Source organism: Artemia sp. Qi Xiang Cuo, chromosome 15, assembly GCF_049724085.1.
Source record: "Artemia sp. Qi Xiang Cuo chromosome 15, ASM4972408v1, whole genome shotgun sequence".
Taxonomy (NCBI): domain Eukaryota; kingdom Metazoa; phylum Arthropoda; class Branchiopoda; order Anostraca; family Artemiidae; genus Artemia; species Artemia sp. Qi Xiang Cuo.
The window spans coordinates 43,349,094-43,365,114 of record NC_142808.1 but is presented as its reverse complement, the minus strand read 5'-3'; the positions used below and the strand labels follow the sequence as shown (position 1 = coordinate 43,365,114).

At 33.3% G+C, this 16,021-nt stretch overlaps 1 protein-coding gene across 1 annotated transcript in view; it reads left to right on the top strand.

Annotated features, from left to right (window-relative positions):
* The window catches only part of LOC148943695 (voltage-dependent calcium channel subunit alpha-2/delta-1-like), a 193,288-nt gene that overhangs the window by 62,107 nt on the left and 115,160 nt on the right, over window positions 1–16,021 (top strand). The window contains exons 5-6 of the mRNA XM_089101204.1: window positions 5,617–5,652; window positions 9,109–9,141. Of these exons, the coding sequence (XP_088957330.1) occupies window positions 5,617–5,652; window positions 9,109–9,141 (69 nt within the window). The remainder of the gene's footprint in view (window positions 1–5,616; window positions 5,653–9,108; window positions 9,142–16,021) is intronic.

Here is a 16,021-nt window from a genome sequence, read left to right as displayed (position 1 = left end):
CATTAACTTAGCTATAAGGTCACTTCCTACAATACCCTAAACAAGGCAATACTATATTTACAAGCACAATAGAATAAATAAACAAATGTACCTTTTAGAAGCTGCCTGTCAAGATTTGAAAAAAAATTACATACCAGAAACGAAAATAGGAAACAACTCAAATAAACCTAGGCCTTACCGCATCATAAATCTCAAAATCTTATGAACGTCACTTTAATTTCCAGTATTTTGTCATACGATCGAACATTTTTTCACTTTATTTTGGAATCTCGTCCCCCCCCCAAGAAAAACGTACATGTACGTGCCTGTATCCACAAAAATGATTATTAAGAGCATTCTTTTTGGTGTTTGTAAGAGACTTGAGTATGTTATTTCTGACTGACAGCTTCGTTTTTCAAATAGTTTAAATCAATAACCAAACCTTAGATTTTGAGTGGTATTATCTGAGGTGGAAGTAGGCGCTTCAAGACCTGGGACGATGTCTGTTTTTTACACCACTTTCCCTCTTTGCCTTAACAACGTTTGTGGTCTACATTTCATAGAATGTATCTAAATCGTGCCCCAGAAGCTGCTACACCTGCGGAAAAGTGTGCCCGTTGCCCCCTAGCTACGTTATTGGGTTTTGTATCTAATACCGTGCAGCTTCACAGAAAGTAGGTAAATGTGTATTTCCTTTTAAAGTAAATCGATGATTTACTTTAAAATTTTTTCGCTATTTAAATATATTGAACTAAATTATGGCTTAAGAATCATAGCCTTGTGATTTTTTGATGAACTGAGGATAAACTAAACCATTTCAAGCAAAAACCAGTGTTTCTTTTATAAAATGTACGCATAATAGACACTTAAAAAGGATATATTTGTAACGAAAACAATGTTAAATTTTGCATGTAAAGACTGGATGATATTAAAAGGAGAATTTTAGTCCAGACAGTATGTATAATAACAAAAGTGGGTTTTATTTCTCACCCTAAAAATATCGTCAAGATTTTGTCGGTGGAGATAATGGCCGCACTGCTGAGAGCTATTGTCTTCGTCGCTGGGGTTATTATCCTCAAAATTACTCAAAAATCTTCCGCCTTGCTCTTTACCTTAAACCCTGTCGATATCGTTTTTGCCCTCATCGTCATCTTATGGCCGTAAAATAGCTCCTGGGTGATGGGTGCCGTGAGCCAAGGAGCTATAGGTGCCATGAAGGGTGCTAAGAGCCAGCGCCAATCCATCCCTCCGGTACTTCCTGGGAGAAATACTTAACATGACAACCCGTCATAACGAATGGTTCCCAAGAAAAGCCGTTCCAAAACATGTTGTCCCTTCGGCTTAATTTTTTATGAGAAATTGTATGCAAAGTTAATACTGTCAACCGAGTTTGGCATCAGTAATACTTGTGTGGGCTGCGGTTTTATTGATTGTAATTAATGAGACGGGTTATGTGTGGGTTGATTTTCGCTTATTTTCGTGTTTCGCTTGGCTTGGAATAAGCTTTGGTGGGTTGAGCTTTCCAAGTTTAATTTTGTGTAAAAAATAATTAGCTGCATCCATATTCTGGGTTGAAGTCTTGTGGGAAGAGGATTTTGCGCAAGTTGAAATTTAAACATTTTAAATTTCTTGGGGGTTTGAATTTGGCTTGAGTTTTGTTATTCTAGGGTTGAATTTTAACATATTCACTGCACCCAACGTCTTCACTAATAATACTACCAAGGTTAGTGAAGCTGTCAGCTTGACCGATCTTTTTGTTTCCCATCATCACCTTTTCATCTTAACTTATTCCTAGCCTTAGCAACTTAGTCTTAACACTAGTTGCTAACATTAGTTGCTTAACATTTATATTAATTTTTAAACCTATTATAGGACACTGAACTCGCTAAACCTTTAAAAGTCCATTCATTTTGATCACACTTTCATCCAGGATGAAATCATCAGCTTAATGTAAGTCCAGGAAAGTTATACTTCCCCATTTGATTCGTGTTTTCCCATTGTCTTTCTGTGCTCCTTAAGATAAATTCCATCAAAATGATCCATACAAATGGGGATAGAACACAACCATTTTTAACTCCTGATTTAATGCGAAACCAGCTACTAACCACATTTTAGCAGTGTTATCCTTGTACATAACACTAATCACTCTAATGTATTTGTCTGGTATAAAACAGTTGGTGGTAACAAACTGTAAGTTCGTTACGTCGTTCGTAAGTTACGTAAGTTCGTGAGTTCGTTACTATAAGTGAAACGAACTGTAGCTCTAAGTTTGTTGACCATTCAGCTTTGTCAGTCTTATGCAAGGTTTGATGGTGAGAGGTTAGGTGAGATTAGATTACAAATCCCAAAAATGAGTTAGAAATTAAGTTAGAATGTTAGAAATATAGATCTCAGAAATGCTCAACATTCACCATTAGTGCATGGCGAACCTCATATATATATATATATATATATATATATATATATATATATATATATATATATATATATATATATATATATATATATATATATATATATATATATATATATATATATATATATATATATATATATATATATATATATAAATATATATATATATATATATATATATATATATATATATATATATATATATATATATATATATATATATATATATATATATATATATATATATATATATATATATATATATATATATATATATATATATATATATATATATATATATATATATATATATATATATATATATATATATATATATATATATATATAAATATATATATGGTTCGCCATGCACTAATAGTGAATGTTGAGCATTTCTGAGATCTATATTTCTAACATTCTAACTTAATTTCTAACTCATTTTTAACCTTTAAAACCTTTCGAAGCACACTTCGAAAGGTTAGATTTTTTTTTTTTTTTTTTTTTGCACTAAGGACTACTTGGTGGAGGTCCTTGTCGAAATATTTGCTTGTCCTTCGTCTTCGTATTTTGCTACTGGCTGACAAAATCCTCGTTTTCTCACCTTTTTGATTTTGTTTTTCATTTATTATTTCCCTTCCTCTCTTAGTTTCATATGTCATGTATAGCCAGTTTGGCCTTGGAATGTATTTATAGAAACAAGGTATTTCCATGAGGGCTCAGCGCTCCAAGAAGCTCATCGTCGTCAATTTCAGTTACGAATCCCGGCCTCAAACTTGAAAAGGACCTTTAAACTTGCTTTTAAATACACAGATTACAAAAAAAAAGTTTTGAAACATCTGGCATCAGTATGAGTCGTCGTACCTATGACCTCCTCCATACTAGGCATATGTCCTTTGGGTTGACAAAAGAGAATGGGGAACTTTAAGGGTTGGAGCTCCTTCTCCGCTGATTCAGCATAGGAAGATAGGGATTAACTTACTAGTATCACTTACGGTGTAGCGTTCGACAACTTCTTTAAAAATGTAGAAGAAAAGAAATTTGCATTCGATATGACTAATTTACAAGGCATAACGATTAAGGCTCAAATTTCTCTAAGTAATAAATAATCGTGATTTTTTAATAAATAATTTAAAGTCGAAATTCATTCTGCACAGAGACTTTTACTATAAACTGCTAGGCTTACCGGTAACAGAATTCCACGTTTTTTACGTTTCCTGTATGTGAAAGTGCCTGAAAAGACAAGTGTGCCGCGGTTTTGGGTCAAACATAAAGGCAAGATGCAAATATGCAGCAGTTGTCACTGAAGGCAAGATGGCCTTCACGGTTTCTTCTTTTCGATGCTAGCGCCAGTTTCCACTCATGTTTTTGTTTATTTTCCTTTGGCCTAGTTTGAATGGCATTCTGAGAATGCAGTATCTAGCCAAACGAGTTGGGTCAACAACAACAGATAAAAACTTTTACAACAGATTTATTTTCTATGTGACTCGACAACTCTTTTAGGATCACCTTTCCAGTTAGAAATGATGCTTGTTATTTTTTCCAGCTAAAGGTTATAAAGCAGTTCGTACCGGATGTGTGATATCCTGGAAAGAGCACAAGAAAAATTTTTTTGGCTAAAAGGGAAAGTGTTATTTTCACTTGCTTTTACCCTTAAATGTTCCTACATCAAGTATATGCTATCGGTTGACGTCACGATTTTAGTTGTTATGATTTCAAATATCCTTTACACCCCATTCACAGTTCGATTTGGCTAACGCCGGATCCACTCAAGATAAGATATAAGGCATCTTCTAGAACTCAATTATCAATCGTTCATATATTATTTGCTACTTTGTTCAGTCTAAAATGGCATAATAAATTAAGATCTGCTTGGCAATACGGGAGTGGGGTTCAATCCCACCTGCTATAAAGTCTGCAACAGTACGGAGATCACGCATTAGCGTCTCTAAATGTTCAAAGAAGAAGAAGAATCAGGCAGCGATGTTGCATTGAGCCGTTAGATGAAAAGTTTTGGAGACATTTTGTATTTGAACCAATCAGAACTAGTCATCAGTTGCTTAACAGACTATATCTTATTATGAATGGACCCAAGGTATCTCACTTTTTATTAAAATCTCATTGTGAATGGACCTTTAGTATATTGCTCGAACCTTGCGAAAAGGGGACAAATAAAAATTATAACTTTATAGAGCAGTTTTAATGATTTTCATCGCTTCCCCCTCATAAGTCTATGGTAACCTTCAGGATAGATTTTAAGGTCTTTTCTCGAGTTAACAGCAATAAAGAAAACTTCAATTGAACGAAAAAAAATGCAATAAAAACACAATATTTTAAATGTACTACAAAGCTACTCAGTTTTGGATATATGTGATTTTACGATGCGCCGAGTATTTTTTTTAATAAGTTAAATTTTGCTGAAATTTATTTTTAAAATTTTAATTGAATGCATATTTTTAAGTGCTGAGTTCATTCCTCTCAAAACGTTAACTTTCTTTACTTATCGCTGTTTTTCTTTAAAAAATAAATTATTTTAATATCTTTAAGAAATGTCAATTAAGATGAATATACAAATGGACTTCACTAGTTGACTAAGAAGGAAAATGTGGCCTTTGCCACTTTTGGCGAGGTCTCTTACGACGTGAACCTTACTAATTTTGGCGAAGCAGTATCCAAGATTTATGTTCGGGGGGATGTATTTTTGTTTGAGAGGAGATTCATTAAAAAGAAATCAATAATTGTTTATAATATGTATTTTTATTACTTTTTACATTTCATAAAAATCCGGGGGAGGGGGGGGGGGCTCAAACCCAGTAAAAAACCTGGATACACCATTGAAGTTTGGTCGTTTGTCCTCTTATCGCACCAAAACAAATGGGGCAAATGCAATTCAAGAATTTTCATTTTAAATACTAAATATGTATTTTTAACGCTTTTTTCCCGTCTTGATGTCGTGTCTGACGTTTTCACTATTCTGGAATAATTGTCCAAATCATTGCTAAGCTGTTCTCAAAGGGAGAATCAACAGAGCAATTTAGATCAGGAGGATCAAAGTGCGACTGAACATAAACTACGCTACTGCTCCCCCCTTTGAAGAAAGGCTATCAAATTATTATCAGCTACTACCACAAAAATATTAAACGTCAGGTACGGCCTTACGGCGTCAGAGAAATGATGAGATGTTATATGTGCTTTTGATGTGACTAACTGTGTTCTTTGTCCAAGGGATGTGGCACCGCTACAAGCCGGCATTTTGGCAGGGTAGGTTTTTCGTTAATACTCTATTTTAACTAAGTCTAAATCACTTTAACTATATGCTTTTATTTTTCATTTGTTTTTGAAATATTAAACGGACTGAAATGAAATATTCAAATTCATTGCATAATCTTTTGCTAGGTTGACCTTAAGGTCAACTTTGGTTAACCTGTAAATCTATTAACAGCTTTGACAAAATATTTTCTAAAAAGGAAAAAAAAATGTATATTTGAGTTATATTTAGACTATACAGTGGTTAAAGTACCAAGGAAATGTAATCTGATTGTTTGAACTGGTTAAGTGGAAACTTACAAAACCAAATATACCTTAAAAAGTTAAAAACAATCGAATATTCAGTTCTAATGAAAAAGATGTAAATAGATATACAGTTTTGGATAATATCAGGAGCAAAAAGACTAAAAACAGATGGCACCAAACATCTTAATAGAGTGATGGTTATCTTCATGAATCAACGGATTGTTAATGAAATTTTTACAGTGGCAAAGCTGGCAAAAATTTAATACTGCCAATAAACTTAATAATTTGAAAACATCCAAAAACAAAATTTTAGAAAATCGTGGTTTTCAGTTGTGATTGGACTTAAGGTGGGTCTAAAAGGTAAAATGTTTATTTGGATGTCCTTGGTACTTTAAAGGCTCACCGAAGGTGTATCGGTTCGACTCGTCGAGTTTCGATGTTCGATCTCGCATTATTATATTTATGTATTGAACTCTTATAATCTCATAGACCCCATCGGCCTTCCACTAAAGAAACTAAAGAAAAGAAAAACGAGAATGGGGTTTTAAAAGGCCAATGAAAATACTGTACGAAACAAAAATGATATTTCGAAAGAACAACAGCCTCTGTTTAAGTGCATTAAGAGAAAGTGTATTAGAAGGAATCACGTTCATATTTTCTAAACGAAAATGTGAACGAAACGAACCTGGCAAAAAACAATCAGCCCGGGATTAAACAGAAAAAAAAAATAAAAGGCAAAATTGGAAGAATGAAAATAGAAACCAAACAACGGGGAGAACCACCAGAAATAAAAGCAGATAAAATATAAAGTTAGTAAAATTGCAATTGAAAAGCTAAAAATCCAAATTTCAATATCGAGCAAGTCACCCAGAATCTACGATTAGTAAGAAAGAATGCTATTCGCACAATACTTCATCTGTGACCTATAAAATCATATTCTTGTTCTTATTACTTTGGTTTTTATTCTTTGGTTAAAGTCCTAGCAAATCAAAAATAAAAAGGCATTCAACATTTTCTCTCAATGAGCAGTACTATTTTAAGAGCGACCACATTTAGTGATATAGTACGATAATATCAATGTAAGAATTAGATATATAATTTAGAAGTATATATATTTTCAGTCGATAAAATATAATATAAAACATACGAAAAAGTAAACTAATAAACTGAAGCTATTATCTTTAGTCCTTAATATACTTTCATTTTCCAATAAGTCAAGTGGATGAAAAAATACATATAGGACATAGTTCATGACAAAACAGTCCACTTAATGAGTCAGTAAAATCACACCAACATTTACGCAAAAGTTTTCAATACTTTTAATACAAAAGGTCAATTTTGAAAATAATTATCTAACTATAGATGGTTTTTTTGTAATTATGTTCATTTTCAAAGATTATAATTTAATTTAACATATTAAAGTAAAATTTTATAAACTCTAATAAAATGGCATTATTATGTATTAATTTGGAATTATCAAAGTATTATCTAAGTTATTTATTACCTATTGCCTAATCACTTATGTCAGCATACATGACTTAAAATGGATTAAAAAAAAAAAAAACTTAAAAATTGCCCAAATTTGATAAGATCAAAAATATTAGGTTGTTCCGGTTATGATGACATATACATGAAACAGATGAAAAGATGACCAATACAGATACATGGTAACCACTAAAGTTGACATCGCCATAAATCGCAGATTTCTAATATTAAAATTTTGCTTCTTAAATGAGAATGACAGTGATAAATTTCAACTTTAAAAACGGTTTTTCATATTTCCTATGTAATTTCACATCTAAACTTCATCTTTTTTGGACTCTATGTAACGGGCTTAAAATTATAAAAAAATTTGTCGTTCTAATTTAGCTTAAAAAAATGTCTTCATTACGTGTCCTAAAACCTACTTTAAAGTCAGAGACAGTGATTCAAGGAAAAAATAAACAGGAAATCTCGGGGGCATCAATTGGAGGAGGGAGCAGATCCCCCCTATATATTGCAAATAAGATTTGTCATATTTTTATTAGATGAAATAGACAAAACCTGAATTGCCCTTCAACATTTTGAAAATAATTTTTTTGCATCTTCATTAAAAAAAGAAAAAAAAATCCTTGCTTCCCCCCTTACATTTTCGTGTGTTGGGGCTACTCGTAGAACCTAACCCAAATCGTTTCCAGCCTATCATGCCGAGCAGGGAAGATCCTTGACCTATAGTGTATTCCAGACCTCCATTGTCACTACTAGTCATCAATTATTTGCTATTTCTTAACCTAAAGTGGCGGATAACTAAATCCACCACTTTAGGCCATTTTTAGTTTAGGCCACTTTTAGGCTATTTCTTAGCCTAAAGTGGCGAATAACTAAATCCACCACTTTCTACTCCCTAAAAAGATTTAGGGAGTAGAAATAGTAGGATAACTGCTTCTTAGCCTCCAGTCAACTTCAAATCAAACACATTATGTATATCCTCCCTTAAACAAACAAAATTATAATCAATTAGTCCCTGTTTTTCCAAACTATCCTCCAGCAGTATGCAAACTAGCGCCAAACAGCGGCTAACCTCCCTCAAATACAAAACAGTTGAATTGTTCAGGTGAATCACACACTGGCTTTCATGATCAAACGGCCCTTTATCTTCTGATTTCCATCCATAGATAGTGCTGATATTAAACACAACATCAATCATATCACAACACAATTCATAGCTTTGCATATCAACCGGGCATATAGGCTACCCTACTCCCTAAATCTACATATCTACTCCCTAAAATACTTATACCACCTTAAAGGAGCCAACATTATAGTTCATTTTGTATTTATAATATTAAAAATTGCTTCTATATATGTGTTATTCAATGTACTCGTATTAAAACGAAAGAATAAAATTATTTATCATTAAAGACACTAAATCATTTGTTATATTTTTTTGCTATTAATTGTGATTTTTTTTTGTTAATATTCATATATGATTTATGATAATTGATCTCTAACATACATCACTAATCTCGCTTTACTCCTAAACGGTGTCCCTGACACAGTCAGGTGTCCTTCAAGGACGGTGTACAACCTTGCTTATAGAATCTTTGCTTTCCTCTCTGCTTTAGTGCTTTTTGTGTGGCTATGTAACCTGGCCGTTTCTCAGCTTATTAGTTCCATTTCATTTGTTTATCGTCTGTCTCGTCTAATCCCTGTGTTTTATTTTAGAATCCCCCGGTTCAGTAGATGGTATCCGTTCAGGTATGAAAACAAACACTTTTTATTTTATTTTGGTTTGCTTTTTCTTCTTTACCTGAACAAAATATGAACAGAATTATAAAAGAAAATTGAAATGCTTTCATCTCCGAATGTTCTAAATTTAAAGGGTATAAATTTGTTCTGGCAACCCAGAAAAATTGAAATTCCTTAGGACTGAAATGGAATCATGGGACGTTATGGCACATTTCATAGCTTCAGTAAGATCTATGCCATGACTTTCCAACGCCTTCATTCTTATATTTAACAAATTTTGATTATTTGATTATTGAGAAAATAAAGTGATTTTTTACTGTCTAGTGCATTTGAAGAAAAAAGCGTGTTCTTGAAAGAATTTGATTTAACATTCTTATTCAACTTTCTTTTTTGTTCTCTAAATGTTACCAATCATCATCCTTCTTATTTACAAACACTTTTTAAATGCTATTATCTCAAGTTGCGGTACAGTACGTAAAGCATGAAATTTATTCCTGCTACCCAGAAAAATGTTAATTTCTTTGGACTGAAACTAAGGCATGGGTAGTCATGACACATCTTCTGACTTCGGTGAGTTTCATGTCACGACTGCCCTGCAATTTCATTTTTAATATTAACAAATCACAATAATTTGCGTAGCAAAAATAGGTTTTTAATGTCTATTGAACTTAGGAATAATTGAATCTTGTTAAAATAATTAATTTTAATGTTCGTGTTTAACTTTATTTAATTTTCTATAGCTCTTTTAATCAACTTTCATCCTTTCGGTTTATATTTTTTTTATTGCTAGTACCTCCCATTGTGTTAAAGCTTATAAGGTGTAAATTTGTTCATGCTACCCAAAAAAACGAAATCGTCGATGACTGAAATGAAACTACGAAAGATTATAATATATTTTATGACTTTTTAAGGTTTATATCAAGACTGTCTTGTGCTTTCATTTTTGATTTAACAAATTTCCTTTACTTAGGATCAAGACAGTCTCCAGACAGGGGGGAGGGACTCCGGTATATTTTATTTGTCCTTTTTTATAGTGTTTTTTTTTAATTGCCTCCCAAATGTATAAGCTATAAATTTGTTCATGCTATCCTAGTGAAACTTTCTAGGACTGAAATGAATGCACAAGAGTTTTATGATTTGAATTAGGCTGCGTCCATTTTTTACAAATTTGAATTATTTGTGGTACGAGAAAAAAAATGTCTTTATATTGTCTAGTGCATTTAGAGACAAAAGCATTTTCTTGAACTTGTTTTTATATTCTTTTTCAACTTTCTTAATTCTTCGGTAAATAATTTAATCAAATTTTGTTTTTCTTACTTGCAAACACTTTTTTTGCTATTATCTCCAACTATGGTGAAATATTCAAGGTTTAAATTTGCTCCTGAAATCCAGAATTGCTGACTTCCAGAAATCCAAATTTGGTGGTCATGTTACATCTTTTGAATTCAGTGAGGTCTATGTTATATCTGCCCAACCTTTAATTTTTGCCCTTAAAATTTTTAATTATTTGGGGTATTGGGAAAGAAGGGTTTTTACTGTCTAGCGTATTTGGAGATACAAGTTCTTTTTTAAAGAATGTGTTTTAATCTCCTTACTCAACTTTCCTTAATATTTGCTAAATATTTTAATTAATTTTCACGTGTCTTACTTAAAAAGCCTTTTCTTTCACTGCTATGATCTCCAACTGCGTCAAAAAGTGTAGGGTGTAAATTTGCTTCTACCACGCAGATGAATTGAAATTTGTTAGGACTGAAATGAAAGTCTGGGTAGTAATGAATTTACTTTATTGAGTCTTACGTTACAAATGCCTAACACTTTCATTTTTAGTCTTAACCAATCTTAATTACTTCAGGTAGTTAGAATAAATGTTTTTTTTTTTTTTTTTTTTTTTTTACTGTCTACAGCTCTTGGGAACAAAAGCGTTTTCTGAAAAGAAAAAGTTTTAATTTTCTTATTCAACTTTCTTTAATCTTTGGTAGATTTTAATATCTCCTTGATCTTTTATTCATTTCTCATTCTTTGTAAAACTAGAAAATTTCAAAGAGAATGGGATATTTGATAAAATGGTACTTACGTGTTATAGCGACCACTTTGTTGTTCTTGATCTGTTTTAAAACCGGCGTCTCTGTGTGGACTCAGAGATAATTAGCTTAGCCTTAGTGAGATTAACTACTATGCAGGTATATTTTAATTAAACATTTAATATACAGAGTTGGCTAGGTTAGGTATTCAATATAATGCGTTCTGGGTGGCCTGCACTTTCCTCAGTTTTCCTTTGTTGCTTTCCTCTGTTGTACTTTGCATAATTTTGTCAGTAAAGTATTATATTTTCATCATATTTGATTATGATACCAAATCAAATATACTGATTATTATGATTATGACTATGATATTATGATTATGATATGATATTAAATATACTGATATTATGATTATGAAATATACCAATTTTGGTATATTTGATTATGATTACCCTACCTTCACTTCTTGAGTGCGGTTGCTATAACGCGTAAGTAATGATAAAATTAATGAGCAATGCACTAGCATTAAAGCTAAACTTTACTTAAAATGATAATTTATCGGCATTTATTTTAAGAATTAGTTAAAGTCAAACTTTTTGTTCTTGACAAGGTAGGCCTAGTTTGGCTTTGGGAAATCTTTGTAGGATAAGCAGGATAGTGGATTTTGATCTAGTAGACATTTTAGGGCTGGAATGTTGCTTTCTTTAACCTTCCCTGCAATTTAAGACGCCTGAAAAGTCAGTCTTGCAGAAATTTTAGGCCCAACAAAGTCACCAATCACTAAATAGAAATATAGTTTTTTTTTGTCTGGCACTAGCACCAGTTTCTACTCTTGTAACTTTTTCCTACTCTTTGGTCAAATTTTGACTCAATTGCTGAGAGACTATCCATGGCTCAGGTAGCTTGTTTCCGCAATCTTTCACTATAATTTGGTGTTCCACTATAGTCACCACTATAAGCTAGTGAAACACTCTTAGTTTAATAATAAGTTTTAACAGCATATGTGCCTAAGAGCTCCGTGAAATACATTTCCTCTTCAAAAAATAAGATTCACTAATATACGGCAGAAAACATATATTTCACTGATTGTCACAAATGTATTTCTGCAGTATCACCACCTCAGAATGTACAACTATACTAAATGACCCAGTTTAGTTGTTCTTGAAATTCCAGGACTCTAGTAAGGTGAGAACTAGAATCGTGGTATAAATACATGTTTCTCCTATCTAATATTCTTACCAACAACTCGTTTAAAGAGGTGCTGTCCAACTAAACAGCTCTCACGAAACAACCTTGAGTCAAAGTGGACAAGCATATCAAACAGTTCGTGGTAACGAATTGTAAGCAAAGAGCGACCTGGCTCAATAGTAACCAAAACTTTAAAAAACTGAATTTTGATATCAATAAATATATCAAAAGAAGCATCTTTGTATACTGATTTCAAATATATAAATTACATTAAGTTTAGTCTTAGCCATCAAAGGTTACGAGTCTGAGAATATTTTCGTGATTTTCGAAAAAAGGGAAAAATGCCCCTAAAAGTCAAGGGATCTTAATGAATATCCCGCCATCAGATTCAGCGTATCAGAGAACCCTACTATACAGGTTTCAAGCTCCTATCTGCAAAAATGTGGAATTTTGTATTTTTTGACGGATGCGTGTTTATGTATTTATTTATTTTGTTTCCCCCGGGGTGATCGTATCGACTCAGTGGTTCTAGAATATTGGGAGAAGGCTCATTAAAACTAAACTTAAAAGTTCTAGTGTTCTTTTTAGTGACAGAAAAATTGGAGGGCAACTAGGCCCTCTCCCTCGCCCCTTTTTTTCCAAAATTGGCTGATTAAAATTTTGAGATAACCATTTTGTTCATCATAGTTTAAAGGCTTAATAACTATGCATTTGGGTATAACACAACCCCTCTACAGCCCCAGGGGAAAGGTCTTTAAGTTAAAAAATTTGCCCATTGTTTGCACATAGTATTTGTTATTCGGATGTATGCATGTATTTTGGGGTGTCGGGGGGGGACAACCGTTATGCTAGGGGTTTTTCCACGGGGGAATTTTCCAGTGGGAGGGAAGTTTCCAGGGAGTGAACTTGGCAGGGGATGCTATACGCTGGGGGAATTTGCCAGAATTCTTATACAAACTTCTTTTTATATGGCTTGCTTTCTCTCTACCGTCTCAATTTTACGTGCGGAGTGGTTAAGAGTAATTGTCCGGGGTTAAACTTTCACCGGGATTCAATTGTGTGGAGGATATTTCCTTTGGAAGTGTGTTTCTCCGTGGGGGTGGGGCCAGATTTCCTGGGATGATTTAAAAAACGATAAAAAATTAAATAAAAAATAAGTTTTTTCAACTGAAAGTAAGGAGCAACATTAAAACTTAAAACGAACAGGAATTATCACGTATATAAGGGGAGTTGCCCCCTCGTCAACAACTCGCTCTTTACGCTAAAGTTAAAATTTTGTCCCAATTCTTTAAGAATGAATCCTGAAACACAAGACTGTTTAATTAGAGCAATAAGACCCTTGTTTAAAGTACTAAAAAACTTAGTGTAAAGAGCGAGGTGTTGAGGAGGGGGCACACCCATTTATATACGTAATAATTTCTGTTCGTTTTAAGTTTTAATGTTGCTCCTTACTTTCAGTTGAAAAAAGCTTTTTTTTATTTAATTCAAGTAAAAGGCATGCAAAGGAAATGCAAATCTACAGGAAACGTCATTCAAATCTATTGATTAACTAAAGTATGGGTGACCAGCGGAGGAAAGCACAGTTTACTTGGTGGAGGCTGTCACAGACGTGGTATTTGAGAAAAAATGTAGAGCGGGCAATAGTTTGAAACTTAGGACGGATCAAGTATAGTTCTAAGCGATGTGATTGACTGAAAGATTCGAAATAAAGTCAGGCAGGCGTCCACTGGAGTCGAAGTAAAACCCGCCAGGCATACAAACTCTTAAAGTAGTAATCTAGAGCTTGGTCAAACATGAGGGCCAAAAGCAATAATTAGATTTAAAATATTCAACCGGAGATATCAAAGTCATCTATCTGTTTTTAATTAATTATGTTAAGAGCCGTGTTTATCCTGGTAGCATAAGGCTGGCAAGTTTAAACTGTTGTGGGCTGATTAGTAGCTTGGACCATTTATCTTGATTCCTTCCTTACCACCGAGTGAATATATTAGATGTTTGTGAAACTTTTTTGGATGAGTCAACTAGTCATTTAGCGAATATTAATGGTTATAATTTCATTTTAAGACTACGAATGCTAGATCGAGAGGATGCCTTGGTTTTTTATTCATAATAATATTTCTTGTAGAATTTTTTCAAATTTTTATTCTATGTTCGAAGAAATCATGTTTGAATTCCTCGTTGTTGAGCTTGATTTTGGGAGTGATAAAGTTTTGTGTTGCTTGTTCTATAGGTCACCTAGTTCTTCGGTGCAACATTTTATAAGTAAGAGGGATATATTTTCTTTTGTCCCAATTGAGTGGAGTCGGAAGATTATATTTATTGGGGATTTTAATATTGATATAAGTAATGCTAGTCTTGCTCTTTCATCCACATATTATTCACCTTCGGCTTTTGATTTTTTGACACTTTGTCTTTCGCTGGGCCTTGTCCCCAGTTTGCCGTGTTCCAACTCGAGTTGTAAGCTCGGCAGCAAAGATTATCGACAACATTTTTCTTAATATTGAAATTTGACTCATGAAATGTCATTGTTGATGAAACGTCAGACAACTTTATGTTTCTGACGGAGATGCATACGTGTCGGCAAGTGGCAACTCCGATCAAGACAACTAGAAGACTAACACTGCATCTGTTCAGCGATTGAATGAACTGCTGCTTAAAATAAAATTGACCCCTCACCATGCTTAGGCTGTGAGGATACAAATGAAGCTTCACATCATTTTGTTCAAGAATTCATCAAAGCACTCAATCTGGCTTGTTCTATGACTTTAACCCGTTTAAGACGTTATAATAGACCCAAAAAGCCTTGGATTGCAAGAGGAAAACTAAGGTTAATCCAATCAAAGAACATGCTGTATAGAAAGAATTTGTCTCGTCCAGATTAGATAAATCAAGCTTCTATTAAAGCATACGAAAATTGCTAGTCCAAGCTCTGTTAACTGCTTAACTAAACAGCAGTACTATTTGAAGGCATTCAATATTGCGCATGGATCTCCTAAGAAGGCGTTGTCATTAATAAATGACTATATCGGCAAAAAAAAAAAAAAAAAAAAAAAGATGAATTCTCTTCCGGATAAGATGATGACTCCGGATGGTAGTACAGCTGTTAAAGGAAAAATTGCCGTTGCTAACATGTTCAACACTCACTTCGCCAAATTAGGTGAAAAGACGTCAGAAGAGGTATTCCGAAATTTTGCACCAGATTCTGCTGACTTCAAAGTTTTTTATCCCCTTTAATCATCGATCCATATTCCCCCCCCCCCAGTGTCATCTGCTAAATTTATGATGGTACCTCATCAACTCAAAAATGGACAATCAGAAGGAACTGACGGATCTTCTATGAATTTAGTTAAATCGATCAAGTCCACCCGTGTCATTGCACTGCATAAAAAGGTAGATGTGAGTGACCCATCTAACTATAGGCAGATAGAATATATCCTATCTGCTTTTGGAAAGATTATTGAACGTTGTTTGTACGTAAGAATGGTTCAATTCTTGAAGAGAATAGTTTTTTTAGTAAGTTCCAATTTGGGTTTCGCAAAGGCCATTCCACAGAACTTGCTATCTTGGCAGTAGCCCAGTTTATACATGATGCCTTGAATAAGGATGAAATTCCAGCTACTATATTTGTGGATATATGGAAAGCGTTTAATACTATAAGCCATATAATTTTAAATGAAAAA